At 36.7% G+C, this 16,310-nt stretch overlaps 1 protein-coding gene across 3 annotated transcripts; it reads left to right on the forward strand.

Moving 5' to 3' along the window:
• Nucleotides 1-2,887: 2,887 nt before the first annotated feature.
• Nucleotides 2,888-11,698, forward strand: LOC105051147 (uncharacterized). Of its 3 annotated transcripts, none has more exons than XM_073243228.1 (6): nt 2,895-3,040; nt 4,000-4,282; nt 4,685-4,760; nt 8,223-8,353; nt 10,680-10,892; nt 11,358-11,698. In XM_073243228.1, exons 2-6 carry the CDS (start codon nt 4,001-4,003, stop codon nt 11,505-11,507), a joined length of 852 nt encoding a protein of 283 aa, XP_073099329.1. In that variant the 5' UTR covers nt 2,895-3,040; nt 4,000; the 3' UTR covers nt 11,508-11,698. The 3 variants fall into 3 exon arrangements, with proteins under 3 accessions (XP_019708540.1, XP_073099329.1, XP_029122289.2); XM_029266456.2 differs by having other exon boundaries at nt 8,223-8,278; XM_019852981.3 differs by lacking the exon at nt 11,358-11,698 and having other exon boundaries at nt 2,888-3,040; nt 10,680-11,176.
• Nucleotides 11,699-16,310: the final 4,612 nt, after the last annotated feature.

A 16,310-nucleotide genomic window follows, 5' to 3' on the forward strand; every position in this document is an offset into this window, starting at 1 on the left:
CTAATAGCAAGAGTAGTACTATAAATAATTTGATTATCTTTAGACTGCAGAGTGGCCCTCGTATTTTCTCTAAGTTTCACATTGGAGTTTTATGTCTAAGCATTCAACTTTCAGATAATAGATTTTGCCATATAACAGTGATATGCATGTGCACTAGTAACTCTACAAAATAGACTGCAATTTAATACCAATATAAAATTGTATGCTAGATCTTTCGGTTTTCCTTAGTCATATTTGTTGCTTGATCGACAGACAGGTTGATAGAATGTCAATCGTGGCTCAAATTTCCTCCACCTTTCAAGAATTGGTTGTCATCGAAATCCAAGCAATGATATCCTAAATGGCCCTTTTTGTTCGTAATATCAGTGGAGGGACTTAATAGATCCAGGCCAAAAGACATATAACTGGAGAAAATATTTGTTGCAACGGTGATACCATGCCATATTTACAACAAACCAATGAGAAGTCGGGATCAGTGAAATACTAGAGGTAGTGTGGCTATCATTCACATGAATCAATAAAATACACTAGAATTGATGAAATATGGGGATTCTTATTGATTTGTGACACATATGACATGATATCACCGTTGCAGTGAATATTTTTTTATATAACAGCATGTGAATCTGGTTTGGCTTTCACTTGGGCTAATAAATTGAGAATTGAATGGCCATGAATACTATCTACCTACAAGAAGTAAACCGCTCGATAAATCAAGATCGAGTACAGGGTATGGAATGATTTTGTATATTTATCTCTTAGCTATGGATGGAATAGCTTGGACGAAATAATTCTGAGGTTGGTCGATGCAAGGGATTGATTGTGGAAGCTCTATCAAGTTGATATCACGACTTTTACTCGTGATCTTCAGATGGAAACAAGCTGGCTCCAAACCTGGCTAAATTTCATTTAGCAACTCAATCTGCATTAGTTAACTAAATGGGTCAGAAGGCAAATTGACCAATAACATCATGAGTAGGTTGATTAGGGAAAACCTTGGCGGCCTATGATCGCTCCTCACATAGTTTAGCCAAAATCTTGAGAAGTTTTATCCACTCTTCTTGAAGGTCATCTCCAAGAGGAGAATTGACCAACATGAGAGTGGTAATATGGATGGGGTTGGTAGTGACAGGGATATTTGCAATAGGAGCTCTTTCTAATCCTTCATTCTTCTAGATTACCAAAGGGTCAAAAGGCAACTGATTGCTGAGGTTGCTAGCGTGCTTTCATTTGAAAGGAGCTGATGGATCAAATGGTTATGGTTTTCTTGGAGCAAATGACTTAGGCTTACTAGCCACTATGTTTCTTGCCGTGCCCAAACTATCAAATCCTTTTCCTTTGAATAGCAATATGATGATGGTGAAATGCTTGAAGGTAAAGATATTTAGACCCATGCTACTCTCGTATCCTCCTTTTAATCAATTTTTTCTGGCTGCTATAATATCGGTATTACATTCATGCATCTATCTACCCCTTTGCCGTTAGATTTGTCCTATAATTCGTTGGCAAGCTAATCAAAAACAAATTTCTTGGACATGCCTAGAGAGACCAAACAATCTCATGGCATGTCCGATTCGATGCCATGCCAATAAGTTTTGTAACATGTTCTATGAGATTGCAAGTAAATAATGAGTTATCCTCGTCAACAACAATAGCTCTAAAATACTTTATATAATGAAGTTTTATCATGATATCTGAACTGTTTTGCGTATAAGTTTTGAAAAAACCAAAAAACTATCCTGTTTATATGTGAAGAATCGTTCTGCTTCAATTATATATTGTAAATTTTATTTTAATTATTAGCATGATAAGGTAGTAGAGGCTATGACACGTGGTCTTTAATGAATTGGTTGCAAAAGTTCTTTAGCGGAAAAGAAGAGTTGATCTGATATGTCATGTAGCTATTCACATCCTGCTTGCCAGCCTATTAGAAAGAAATAGTAGTAACATATAGTACCATTAGTTTGTTACACTAAAAAGAAAATATTTAATTAAGTCATAATGATAGTACATAATTTATAAATAATTTATTAAATTTAATTATTTTGTTTATAAAAAATAATTTACAAAATTATTTGCTTAAAAAAATAATATTAAGAATAAGCCAAATAACTTTTCAATAATACAAAAAATTTTGTCACGAGAACATAGCTATCCTATTATAATGGATTTAGATCAAACCGTAATTGACCATTATAAGGATTATCAAGAGCCATTATTTATCTCAAAAAATAAAGTTTAAAATTTTTATTATTAAAAATATCACTATAATAACCATTACAGTAACAACATCATAACATAACATCACATGCTATAAAAAAAAAAAAATACTAGCATCTTTTTTTTCATTCACTTACCTTCAAAATAATTATTTTTTCTGGCTTTACAACAGGAAAATCTGATGCGAAAACTTTGAATCCTAAAAATATTTTTTATCGAAAAGATGGACAAATGATAGTAATTATGTTATAACCGTTTCTATCTGTTTTTTAAATATAAATATTTTATGATATTTTAGAAATATATCGTCGCATCATTCACTGTATGATCGATAATTATATATGATTATATATAAATATATCACATAATCCGTAGTCATTTACAATCGTCCATCACGGTGTATATTATGTATCATATTTGATAGTGTACAGCAATGAATCGATGCTATTATTATTATTATTATTATTATATAAAACATGACGAGGACCGCGTTGGGATGGGTCACAATGCTCTGCTCGATGAAAAAAAGTATTCCCGGATCGGATCTACTTTAGAGTCCGGGTCGGATTAATCCGACCCGACCATGCAGGATGCGCAAGTGCTGGCATCACCCTCACGCAGAAATCACGTGACGTATTCCTATAAAAGCGGACCTGTCGGAAGGGAACGGATCTCTCCAGCCCCCTTCCTGTATCCTCCGTCCAACTTCTCTCACATTTTTCCCTTTTGATTAAAAACCCTAGAAGTCAAAGCCGAGTAGAGGGAAAGGAAGGGCTTTTCTTTGGTTTCCTCCGCATCATAGTCTTGATTTTGTTCTAAGGTACGCTTTTCTCGATCTCTTTTTTCTTTCGCTTATGTACCCTTTTTTTTGTTGAATTTTGGTCCTTTTTTAGATAGAGGAATCAATTCTCGTGTATATTCTCCCTGATTTTGTAGTTCGACCAGATTCTGGATCGATTCTGCTTTTCCGGGGTTCTAATTTTGTTTCTAAATCTTTTATCGAGCGATCTGGAATTTATTGTCAGAAGTTGGACACTTAATGATAACGTTTGATATTATTGGGTTCTTCTTTGGTGGTGAAGCTGGTATCGTCCAATTTCTTTCTGGTTTTCTCGAGCTTTTAGGAGTATGGGATTGGAATTTCTGTCTGTGTGATAAACAAAAGTTTTTTCATGAGATTTTTTAGGCAAAATTAACTTTTTCCCCTGAATTTAAGGCGATGTTGTGAAGTTTTATTTTTTTCTGTTTTTTAAATCTTGCTATTGTTTGGATTTGGAATTTCTGTCCGTGTGACAAAAAAAGGGGTTTTAATGATATTTTTTTTGGGCGTTTTCCCTGCTGTAGTTAACTGCGTTCAAATTTGCCCCTTTTATGTGGTCTGGCTAAAGTTTGGACTTGGAGTTAGTTTTTGTGAATGGAGCCCAAAAAATAAAGAACTCTTGCTGAGGTTCTTTGGCTATCAGGTTCGGCCTCTGTGAAAAGCCAGTGTCATTGAAACCTTTTCCTTCATCTAATGCAAGATTTAATTTTGGGATTTTGTATACTTTTGATGGGTTTAAGTTTCTTTCTTGGATGATAGTGGTATTGTACATGATTTTGAGTTGGTGTTTGCAAGATTCTTTTTTTTCTTCTTCTTGCACAAGATTTTGGTTTTGGAATTTGTGTTGGTGTTTTAAAAAAAAAAAAAAAACAATTTTGATAAATTTCAAGGCGTTTTCAGGAATTTTGTTTTCTTTTCTCTGCTTCCATGGCAAGCTGATGTAGTGGTTCTGTATGTAGAATGAACACGCATACATCAACTAGGCGGGCTATGAAGAGGTATGCTAGGGATGCAGGTCAAAGGAAGAATGTGGACCTTAGTGCACCTTTTATGGAGACTCAGATGCACGAGGGAACTTCTAATCCCACAAGCTCACAAGCATCTCAGGGTGCCTCTGCTCCTGTAAGCTCTCAACGAGGATCCCAGCTGCCTGCTAATGATGGTTCACACAGTTTGCCTATTGATGTTGAGGCAATTGATGATGATGTCCTGATCATTTCCTCTTCAAGCAGGTTTCCTCAGGTTTGCTTATGGCTCTATTCTTATTCTAATTTGTATCAGTACGAGATGTATGTTGTTTGGACTTGCATTACTCACTCATGAAGTTCTGCTGCTGTTCACTTTCCATTGTGCTGGAATCATATGCTTGCAAGAAAACTGTCGCATTGTTCAAATTAATTTGAAAGTCGAGGTTCTCTTTGTTTCTTTAGATATGTACTTGATGATGATAGCAAATCCTCATACTCAAGCAACTCCCTTTCCTTCCCTAATGTGCAAATTGAAGTGTTATCACATTGTTCTTTAGATTATTTAAAGTTTGTGATCATGCAGGTTCATTCTTGTTGCAAGTAAACCATCTGGCACTGTAAACTCTTATGTTATTATGTTAATTGATATTCTGACCATCTTTTTTGAATGGTTTAGACAACGCGATCTAGGAGGAGTCATCCTGTGACTGTAGTACTTGATGAAGACCTTGAGGTTCATCCAACACAAGCAGGTTGTTCTACATTTCTTGCTGCTATTCATAGAAATCAAATTAATTTCCATCAGTGACTAAAGATTAGGTTTTCATGAAGCTAATCAAGGGGTCTTTAAAAGATCAGATTTTATATGTGATGCAAGCTGAAAATGCTGAAGCAATTGAGTTCATGGCTTTGTTCACTGGAATAGTTGTTCACTTCTTGAATAATGATCATAATTTTGGGGAAAAAACTTTTAACTTGGTCCTTAGTGTATGATTGTTCTTCATGTTTGAAATGAATCATTGGTTACTTTTGTCGGAAGAAGCATTTTGCGTTTTGAATATTGAGCTATCTCCAAATTTAATTCCTCATTTGATAACTTCAATACCACCTTAATGGTCACCATGTAGTCATTTACAAACACATATATCTAGAGGTAGTTTTATTAGTTTTACTTTGAACAGACTCTTGTTGGATAGTAGGCATCCATATTACGATGAGCAGAAGTTTGTGAAATATATTACTTGTATCATGAATAGGAACTAGAACTTGCATGTGATGATTATAATTTCAATCAGGTCATTACTCATGCTATCCATCCGGAGTGAAAAATACTTTTGCACTCATGTGTTTGGTTTCAAAGAGCCCAAACACAATCTTTTTGCTAGGATCATTGTTTACTATTTGGTTTTTGAAAACATTTTCCAAGTTGAGTTTCTCACATAGTTTGTTTATTTTATAACTAGACATTTCATGGTGCTCTCTTTTTTTTTTTGGTCATTACTGATGCTACTTTTTAGCCCACATTTTTACATAGCTGTCAAAGCAATACTCAGAAAAGTCAAGAATATTCAAGTTACAGAATAGTTAAACGACAAATATCTAGAAAAAATAAAAAGAATCTGAATGTTGCTTTCTTTACCAACTAAAGCAGATGATGTAATGTTAGAAAAGATGGTGTTATTGGGTTTAGGTATGCTCGCTTGTTATTCTCTTGTTTGGAGGAGCAAGTCTTGAATATCTTTTTTTTTTAATATGTGCTACTTATCACAAATTATTTTTGTGATTGGGAGCTTCAACATATACTTGGAAGCTCCCGAGCCCACTAAGTCAGCATGTAGTAGCACCAGTAGATTCTTAGTGGTCTACATGGTTAGTTTTTTCTTTAAAAGAAAACAGATAAAAAGGAATTGTTTTATGTAGATCAATTTTCAAATTGTGTATTCTTTCTGTTACCATTCATCTTGCATTTACATGTTTCTTTCTTATTCCCACCATGGTGAACATCCAAGGGAGAATTCACACATTTTCCTTTATTTCATGTTTGTGTATGTAATGTCAGATTTGCATTCCACAACTCTCTTCTTGGAAAGTGATAGGCCTCAACTTAGTCATTTATCCTTATAATGTCCAATAATGTTTCCATTGACCCTTTTTAATCTTCTCCTATCTTCTGCTTATTTTCTAATAGTTGCCTAATTACTTAATTATAATTAAACAATTAAGGTGAATTGGAGCTTGCCCCAGCGTTTAATCCCAAACTAGTTGTGGTCGTCTGCATGAATCTTTTTCCTCCATTCTACTCGATTTAGGGCCATAGTTTCTAAGAGGTGTTGTATATCAAGTCCTTCTTTACTATTTCATCCCATATAATTTTTGATCTACCTATGCCCCTCTTTTCTTCTGTGTGTATCAAATTACTTCTCTGTATCAATGCATCCCTTGGTCTATGTTTCATCCCCAAGTATTCGAAGTTGGGTAATTATAGTCAGGTGAATAAACAGTATGATTTTTTTTCCTAATAATGATTTATGATGCATTCTTATTCAGTAAATCTCTAAATTTGAAGTAATTCAGATCAATCAACAAAAGGAAGGAAAATTTCACTCCCTCCATCCCATTCAAAGGAAAAAATAATGAAAAATACTGAAGACTTAAAGCTGGTGGTCCAAGATGTGATATTTTATCCTCTTTACTCCTAAATTCCTTCCGCCTTTGAGATTGCATGCCTGAAAAAGCAGCCAATGTTCGTAACCTGAACTTTCGTCAAGCATATAGTAACAACTATTTGATAGAAGCTTGTCAAGTAGGTGGAATATCTGACGTGAACAAAAACAGAGAGAAATAATAATAATTGGTGACAATAACACTACTCACACTAATACAGCAGAGCAGCAAAAATATTCAGTTTAAACTAGTAGACATAGCCAGATTTAGCCCAAGAATCAAGATTTTCCAGAAAATCAAGTATAATAACTGGGATCTATAGCTTCCCAGGCTTTTGTCCAGCAGATAGAATAGTGACATAGGCTGGCCTCATGCACAGAAATGCAGCAACAGAGGAACTGATAGCTACCATGGGGTCGTCTCCTCGAAACCCAAGCTCCCAATGTTTGAAACCCTCCACCTAGGTGAAGCTCCAGCACTTTGGGGGCTTTCTTTGAAAAAATGCAGCAGCAAAGATACCCAAAAGAGAGGCCAGTTCCCCCACTTAATAGTGGAAAGGCAGCTTCGAGGAGAGGCTAAAATGAAGTCAAACTTTCACCTAACTCCCCACCAACAACAGATAATTTCAGAAACAACCCAAATGTTGGTTCCATCTCAAGAGGTGGACTAGGGATTTGAAAATGCTCCAGGTATGGGCCAACTGAACCTAACCAAGTCCCGACATCCAGAATATCAAAACTCCCCTTGATCACAAACTGGAATTTTAGGCACCTAAAATACTAATTAGGCCACAAAATACTTATTTATGTACATATGTGTTTGCATTCCACGGTGAATCTGGACATTAATAGGTGTAGTTTCGAAAGTGGTCATATTTGCTTGAATTAGATTGCTGCAATCAGGTTAGCCTTTAGTTTGAGAAGTAAATTTAAATGCTTAAAAGAATTTAAAGGTCAACTACTTTTCTTCCTCTTTTTTTTTTTTTTTTTTTTTTTATTGTTTGGGGATGAAATTGAAGGAAAAGAAGAATAAAAAAATATTCTGTTGTCTCAGGGGGAACGAACTTGTCATCCTTTTCCTTTCTTATGCTTAAAATGGTCCCTGCTCTTATCTTTTATGGCACTTCACCCCCATTCTCCAAAGGGGAACAAATCACAACATGTAGTCTAGCAAATGGGAAAGCAGAAGAACAAGCTGACTTCACTTATTGTTCCTTATTTTTTCATCTGCTACCTTTTCATTGAATTTTGACACCAAAGTTCTTTTTTCTGATTCCTCCAACTCTTCTGGTACCTTGACAACTGTGAGCATGTCCAAACCCAGTTCATACATGCGGGCTTCATTTTCTCAAGTCACTTATTATCCCACCATTAATATTCTAATCGAGGCTTTGTTTTGGTATGCTTGCTTCTTTAGAAAAATGTGGTTAGTAATAGGAAAGTAAGTACCACCTTGTTTTGTTTTCATGGCATGCATGATTTCTTTTGTTGATTTTCCATTACAATTCTGTTTTGTCAATGGCCTAACTAATGTTAAATTTGTTCTCAAAGGTGTCACTATAGATGATTCTGTTACGACCCTCTCTCTCAATAGCCACAACAAGCGGGTAAGGATTCCACCAAACGACATGGTTATCAATTGCAATGTTTATTCAGCAGTCAAAGACAATCATAATGCTAAGGTAACAGTTGCCTATGTGTTCTCTTGGTGAACATTTTGCAGTTTAAACTGCTTAGTTGATCTCCAAAGACCTTTGTTAGTTATTAATATCTTATATTTACAATTAGCTTTAAGATCTTTACAGATCTCATGTTCTTTTTGAACATTGCTTGCAGGATATTACCATTTTATAAAGTTTTTTTTTTTAATGTCACAAATTATTTATGATTTATATTCTACTGTTCTTGTTCATTATAATTGATGAATGCTGCTGCCACCAAGTGCCTATTCTTTGGCATTGCTGGTTTGGTTTATTTTTCACTTTTATCAAAGTAATGTGATTTCTATTACTTTTAGTGGTTAGTTTGTTGTCTTCTGAAGCTTTTTATACGAGAAACTCCGAAGTAGACAGCCGGATCAATTGGTTATGTTTGAGATTTACTGTAAGTTATTATTTGCTGTTTGAAGTATGTACAGAAGATCAGGCCCCTTCTATTATAGAGGTTCCAAGCTTGAAAATGTTTTAAACAAGCTTAAGCTCATCTGGATTGTTGAAAACAGTCCAATTTAATTAACTTCTCTATTTTGCTGTATTATAAAAAAACAACAAAGCAAGAAGCATAACAATCTATACATCATTTCCTTGTATGAGCTCATGAAAAGAAAATTTCTGGAAACCTTATAGATGGCAATAAATAAACCCCTTCCTTCCCACCATGTTTTGCTCAACACCACAACCATCAGCCCTATGATATGCTTGGCAATATCCTCCGCTCCTGAAGCATAGGGTTATCTCCACATGCTCTCTAAAATGTCTCTCCATGTATAGTTTTTATTCTTGTACAATCCTATTAAATATCAATGACAAACAAATAAAAAAGAAACTCGACATTAACCATCCTTACCTGCATATTTTGTGATTATACTGTTGGTTACAAGAAATAAACAATACCATTTTTCATACTGACTAAGAAGGAAACTAAGTAAAAAGAGAAACTTTAGGAGTTGTAGCACATCCTACTTCTATGTTCCTCTTATGTTCTTCTCCCAGTGGACGTCCCATCCGTGGTGGATCCCATCTTGTTTATGTTGCCCACTTTCTCGACCGGCCTCATGTATAGCCTCTTGGGCAGTTACGAATGCGAGCTTTCTGTTATGGCTATTTAAGCATTGGAAGCAAGTAGCAACAACCCAAATTTGGGATTTCTAAACACTTCATAGGATGTAAAATTAAAAAAATTTAAGTAGTTTATTTTCTAATATCTTCTACAGTTCTACCTCATATTTTTGTTGTAATTTTTGATTGATCTGCTATCAGTCTTATATTTTATATTTTCATTTTTACTTCTAATTATTAATGTATGTCCTTTCAATTTTATTTTTATTAATTTCTTTTATATTCTATTTCATTTGTCATCATGTATATTTTTATTTTGTTTTGTTGCCCTCAATATAATTTACTGTTTTATATTTATATCTTTATATTATTTTGTATATGCATTGCATTGTCTTGTTTGCTAGTACAAAAGGAGCATATATTATTTGACATCGTTTTAATTTAATGTATTAAATGCAAAATTGATAATTGGTGGGAGTAGTTTATTTTTGTAAATTGAAGACAAATATAGATATTTTAGGGTGAACTTTCAGTTGCAGGGAGAGGATTGGAGATCATTGGTCTAGGTGGGTGAGTGGGATTGGAGAGAGACTCGACATGAAAGAGGAAGAGAAAGAGGTGGTGGTTGATTCGAAGATAAAATTAAAATTATCAGGAAGGTGAGGGAGTGGGATTAGAGAGTCTGTTCAAAGAAAGTGGGGAGGTGGGGGCAAGAATCACAGAAATCCTAGAGAAAGAGAGAGAGAGAGAGTTCAAGATATGGAATATTCCTATAATATTCTTAAAATTGAAGCCTTTTCTATGATATGCTATAAATTAGGGTAAGTCGGTGGAAGTGCTACTGCATCTGTAGTTTAGATATTTATTCTACTTGCCATGCTGAGTTTCATTCTCCTCTCTCTCTCTCTCTCTCTCTCTCTCTCTCTCTCTATCTATCTATCTATCTATCTATATATATATATATATATATATATATATATATATATATATATGTATGTATGTATGTATGTATGTATGTATGTATATGTATGTATGTATGTATGTATATTCAGATGTGTTGAAGTTTCATGCAAATGATGAGTGTTATAGTTATGAATTCCATGTCATGGTTTGCATATTGATATTCCTAATTATGCAGTTAATTTGCTTGCATAACTTATATTGAAATTCATTTTGCTAATCCCTTCGGACGTTCAATCTCTAATAAAAATTCTATGATTTGTGATTGTAGAGAAAGAGAGTGGCGAATCCTCATGTAGAGCCCGAAAAGGTGATACCAAAAGAACCGTCCTTCACTTGTCCTATTTGCTTGAGCACATTGACTGAGGCGTGCTCAACAATTTGTGGCCATGTTTTCTGTCAAAGATGCATTAAAGCTTCTGTTCAAGCGCAAAAAAAATGCCCGACATGTAGGAGGAAACTTACCATCAACAATTTCCATAGGGTGTACCTTCCAACTGCAAACTAGATTTACTGCATGTCAGATTTGATGATTTTCTCCTTCAAATTTTTATGTTGGAGTTCCAAAGTCACCATTTTTTATTTAACATTTTGTATATTTCTCTAAATATCTGTGCCAATTAGTTTTTCTATTTAGTCTGGCTTGGACTGCTGCAAGTGCAAAATGGTACATTTAACTAGCTTTGGGCATCTGTGATGCATATAGAGTTCTGTGGTGCATGTGGAATTCTATCATCAAATTACTCAATCTTAGAAATCTGTGATGTACGTGTGTGGATGTATGTATGTATGTATACGAGTGTGTAGTCATAATTATGGATGTGTAAATCTTTAACTTTTGGGATTAACATCGATGCCATCTTTCATTTCGATAAATATTGTGATTATTACATCGGGTTGAGGAGGGTTGAATTCTTGGATAATGCCCTGAAGAGTGATTTTGTTGCAGATTAGCCACGGGGAGGATAACTGTGGGACATGGCGGCTCAGAGGGACTTTGAGTTCATGTCCTCCATGTCCAGGCTCCGCCGTGGTTGAGGTGTTGCCGTTGAAGTTCTACTCTTTAAATATTTCAGGGATCTTCCAGGAGGAATTTTGAATGAGTAATAAAATGATCATCTGGAATGGAAAGGGGGTGGTATTTATCCCTTAATTCAGGGATGACTGTATTCAGCACTTGGGTTCCAAACTTTCTGGGATGACTAGAACTTGTTTATCCTGTAATTGGAGATTTATAATCACAATATCTTTTTATATGCAAATAAATGATGATTTCTGGTGCTGGTACTAGCTCATCGCTAGCAAAAAGAGTTGCAGGCAAGGAGGCTGCTATAGTGCTGTTCTTAGCAACGAGAAAGCTAGATCGTGAGATTGAAGCTGAATGGTGGATGTATCTTTCTGTTCGTATCTGTCATCGATGCTCTATTGAGAGAAAGCGAGAGAGCTTGGGCTGTAGCTATTTAGTATTCCTTAGTGGAGTTCTCTACCCCACACCAATCGAGCTCCACTCTAATCCGTAGGTCTTTACTCTATTTTCTCCGCCTTTCTTTTTGCTTCAACCATGCCTGTGGGGCTTGCTGTCATGGCTGGCTGCAGATCTTGCAACTCAGGGGCCCCACTGAGTGCCACCAGTTGTGTGCATTTTTTTCGGCTGGGATCCTGCATTGGTCCGTAGAGAAGATAGTAAGCACTATGTTTTGGACTCTTCAACGGATCAGTATTACTACCTCACCCTCTTCACAAAGTGTTCAATCCTGACAAGCTATCGTTGGTTGACAAGCTATCGTTGGTCATCTCAACTCAAGATCTTATTGACTCGAACTATTTTATATTCACTCAAATTTTGATGTTTTCTAGATCTGATTTATTTATGCATATATTCTGTGGTTTTAGGCTCTTTATATGAGTTTCAGTTACTTATTTATAGTGCAATTTTATCTGATTGGTACATACGCCTTCTCTAAATTGAATTTTTTGGATTTTAATTTTGTCACCTTACTCTTGATAAGATATATAGAGCATCTATTTTAGCTGTGCAATGGTTTTTCATTAAATATCAACATATTTACGCTTTCTTTAGCCCAAAGGATGTTTTAACTGGTGGGAATTGTGTCTGCTCTTCATGCTTCTCTTTAATTATACTAAGGTATTCTGTTTGGCACCTTACTTATCTTCCATCTGATGTACTATGTGACTCCGATACTGATGGGAGCTGGCATCTGTTTGCTCCAATTCAAAAGGAGTGACAGGTATTGTTTGCCATATTTTGCAAAGAGAACATATCTCGCATGGTTTTTATTGTGTATAGTGATCCTGTTGCTATTATTTAATCTCAAATGATGTGTCACTACAACTGGACACTGATGAAAATCACAATGTTGATTGCCAAAATATTTTTACCTCGTGGACCACAAAATCGGGATATATCTTGCATGGTGTTTGCTGTTTACAAAGATCCTACTATTGTTAGAGCTGTCAATTTGGATTGAGTCCGTCGGATTGGCCCATCCCGTCATGTAAATGAGACAGATTGGGTTCATATTTTAGCAACTCATTTAGAAGCAGATCAAATGACCCGACCCATTTGGATTGGCGGGTTGGGGCGGGCTGGCCCACCTATTTTGTTTAATAAAAAAAAAATTACCAAATCTCCTTGAGGCCTTCACACTTGTTCAGTTATCCGTCTAGTTTATTTAGTAAAAAAAATTACCAACTCTCAAGAGATCGTGAAAGGAATGTGGAGTGGAGAGAGAAGAATTAATAGTTTTTTTTTTTTTAGGAGGGGGGAAATTTTGGCAGAATGGTCCGTTTAACCCGCAGCCCATGATGGGTCGGATCGGGTTGGAGTTTTTCTAACCCACCAGTTAAACAGATTAGCCCGCCCCACGTCACTTAGAAGAGGGTCAAGATGAGTCGGGGTGGGTTGTGACAGGTCGGTCCGTCTTGACAGCTCTAGTTATTGTTATTATTTTATCCCAAATGATGTGTCTCTGCAGCTGATTACTAATGGGAGTGGGCTGTCAATTTATTTATCTTACATATCTGTACCTTTAAATTGCAATGAGCTTTATTTCTCAAATGATGTTTCACAGATCATTGTAACCGATGGGAAGGGTCCCTTTAGTGTTGATTGCTAGAAGATCTCTATGTTGTGGATCACAATAACACTAATTATACTTATTCTTATCGCAACTGTGATTGGTTGGAGCCTTGCTTTGCAATCAGCCTTGATCTCTTCTGGAGTTTCTGACTTTATTACTATTGTTTCATACTTTAAGTTGGCTTCATCAGCACATATCTCTGCATCCATTTTGTCTGCAGTGCACCTACATCCTCTGCATCTTACCCTTGTTCATATTCATGCATATTTGATCCTTTGTAGCTTTGTTACCTTATCACCTATTTTGTATATTTTTATCTTCTATTTTTTATTTTGTTGTTTTGGATTTAAACTCTTAGAAGGTATCTTGCAAGCCGTGCGGCTTTTTGGGCTCTACAACAACATTAATAAAGTTGATAAGTTCTACTACGCGCGCGCGCACAAAAAAAAAAAAGGGGTAAAAAAGGGGGGTTGGGGGTGCCTTTATTGACAGAGAGGTGGGTTTTCCATTGGTTAATGGGACACCTGTCAATGAGGGACCCATGCCTCTATTCCTGAGCCCAAGTAGCCATATGGTAGTATGAGGCATGGATTAGGGATCATTTAGAGGGTTGTGCTACGGTACTCTTTAAATATATTTTAATAAAGATTAAAGAGCATCCTGGCTATTGGTTATTTGAGGTTAATTAAAGGATTTTCATCCCAACAGGTTATCAACCGATAACTCTTAGGATTTATTATTTTTTTTTTGTGTGACTTCCCTCATCATTCTCCGATCCCTTCGGCTCCCCCCTCCCCTCCCCCCAGTGTTTTCATGCCGGCGGCCTTCCCATGCCGGCGGCCTCCTTGTGCCGGCAGCATCGCCGGACCCTCCTCTCCCCCACTGCGTTCGGGCATCTTTGACCTCTGGACCCTCACCTATTCCCTCCCCGTACCGTAGCCTCTCTATGAGGGCAGCACCGATCATCCCCTCCTCTTGCGGTTGCCCCTGGAACATTCCTGTACTCTAATAATGAATGTCACGGTCAATGTTACCCTGATCAAAGGTATTTCGAGTACAGTAAAGAGAAAGAAAGAGTTTGGATTGATAGCAAGGAGGAAGAAAGAAGATTTGGGGGTGTGAATTTAGATAGTTCAGAGAGAAGAGGGAGAGATCTGGGAGGTAGATCTGGGGGAGAGAGAGAGAGGGAGAAATTTGAGAGAAAAATAACCATTCATTACTTGCCTTCTATTATCCCTATTACAGCTTATTTACACTCAGCTATTCAATTGAAATTACAAGAAAATTTATATGAAATGCATAATGAGATATATGGGCATTTGGATAGTTTGTTTATCTATTGGACTGGCCTTCCTGCGCTCAACCTGGGCTGGTTGGATGCTTCTTTGTCGGCTGGATCTGTGCTGCTCTCACCACTTCATAGTAGGTTGAAAAGATAGATTGGATTTGATCTCACCCACCATCCGTTTATCCAACTGATATTTAAGTGATCTAGAGTACTTTGGATCCTGTTTTTGACTTTCCTCTCTTCTTCTCCTTCCCTGTGCAAACCCTAGCCACCACTTAGGGTTGAAGCTCTTTCGCTTGCCTCAGTTTTGTACTCCAGAAGGTCAAGGATACTCCTTTCTGTTCTCTTCTCCGATGCTACTTCACAGAGATAAGTCTCTTTCATTGTTTGTTTAACTACTTTCTACCACTTTTACTATTAAAGTTGTTTCTTTTATTGCATCAGGTGTTACATCTCCTCCTACTCCAATGGGTTCTTGTCCTCAAGGATCAAATTGAGGAAACTGGCCCTTGAGGACCCAATAATCCTCCTAAGTGGCTTCTTCCTCACTGAGATTACTCCATTTGATGAGTACTTGGGCAACTGCTCTGTTTCCTCGGTAAACCATTCTACAGTCCAAAATCTTCTCTGGCTGGGCTAAAAGCTGTCCGTCTTCTCCAGTGAGAGGTACTATCGGTGAGGCTTGTTGTGGATTATGAATCCCTCACTTTAACAGGGATACATGAAAGACAAGATGTATTTGGGACCACTCGAGAAGTTGAAGCCCATAAGCCACAGATCCGATCCTTTTTAATATCTTGAAGGGGCCGTAATATTGTGAGGTAAGTTTGAGATTCTTGTGGACTACCACTGTACTTTATCAATACGGCTGGAGCTTAAGGTATACTATATCTCCTTTCTTATACTCTTTGTCTACTCTTCTCTTGTCTGCATTTTGTTTTATGCGATTTTGAGCCTTTCTGAGTCTGTCCCTTAGCATTTGTATCATTTTGCTCATTTCCTTGTTCCAATCTTCTACTATAGTATGTATGCCCATTCTCAGGTTGACCACCGGATACATCGGGGGTGGATGACCATATAAGGCTTGATAGGGTGTCATCTCGAGGGAGAAGTGGTGGTTGGTGTTGTACCACCACTCCGTCAGGGGTATCCATTTGAGCCATTTGTGGAGACTCTGGAAGCATAGGCAGCGCAAGTCTCCAGACATCAATTCACTACTTCAGTTTGCCCGTCTGTTTGTGGGTGATCGATGGTGCTCAAGTGTAACTTGACCTCCATTGATTTGAACAAATTTTTTCATGCTTGACTGATGAATATCTTATCCCTATCTAATATAATTCCTTGAGGCATCCCATGCAATTTATACACAGTATCCAGGAAGGCCCTTGCTACATCTTGTGCTGACTAGGGATGAGTTAGAAAAATGAAATGTGCATATTTGGTGAGTCGATCTACTACCACTAGTATAGTATCCTTCCCTTTAGATTTGGAAAGAGCCTCTATGAAGTCCATA

The sequence above is a fragment of the Elaeis guineensis genome, chromosome 9, assembly GCF_000442705.2.
Source record: "Elaeis guineensis isolate ETL-2024a chromosome 9, EG11, whole genome shotgun sequence".
Classification (NCBI taxonomy): Eukaryota; Viridiplantae; Streptophyta; class Magnoliopsida; order Arecales; family Arecaceae; genus Elaeis; species Elaeis guineensis.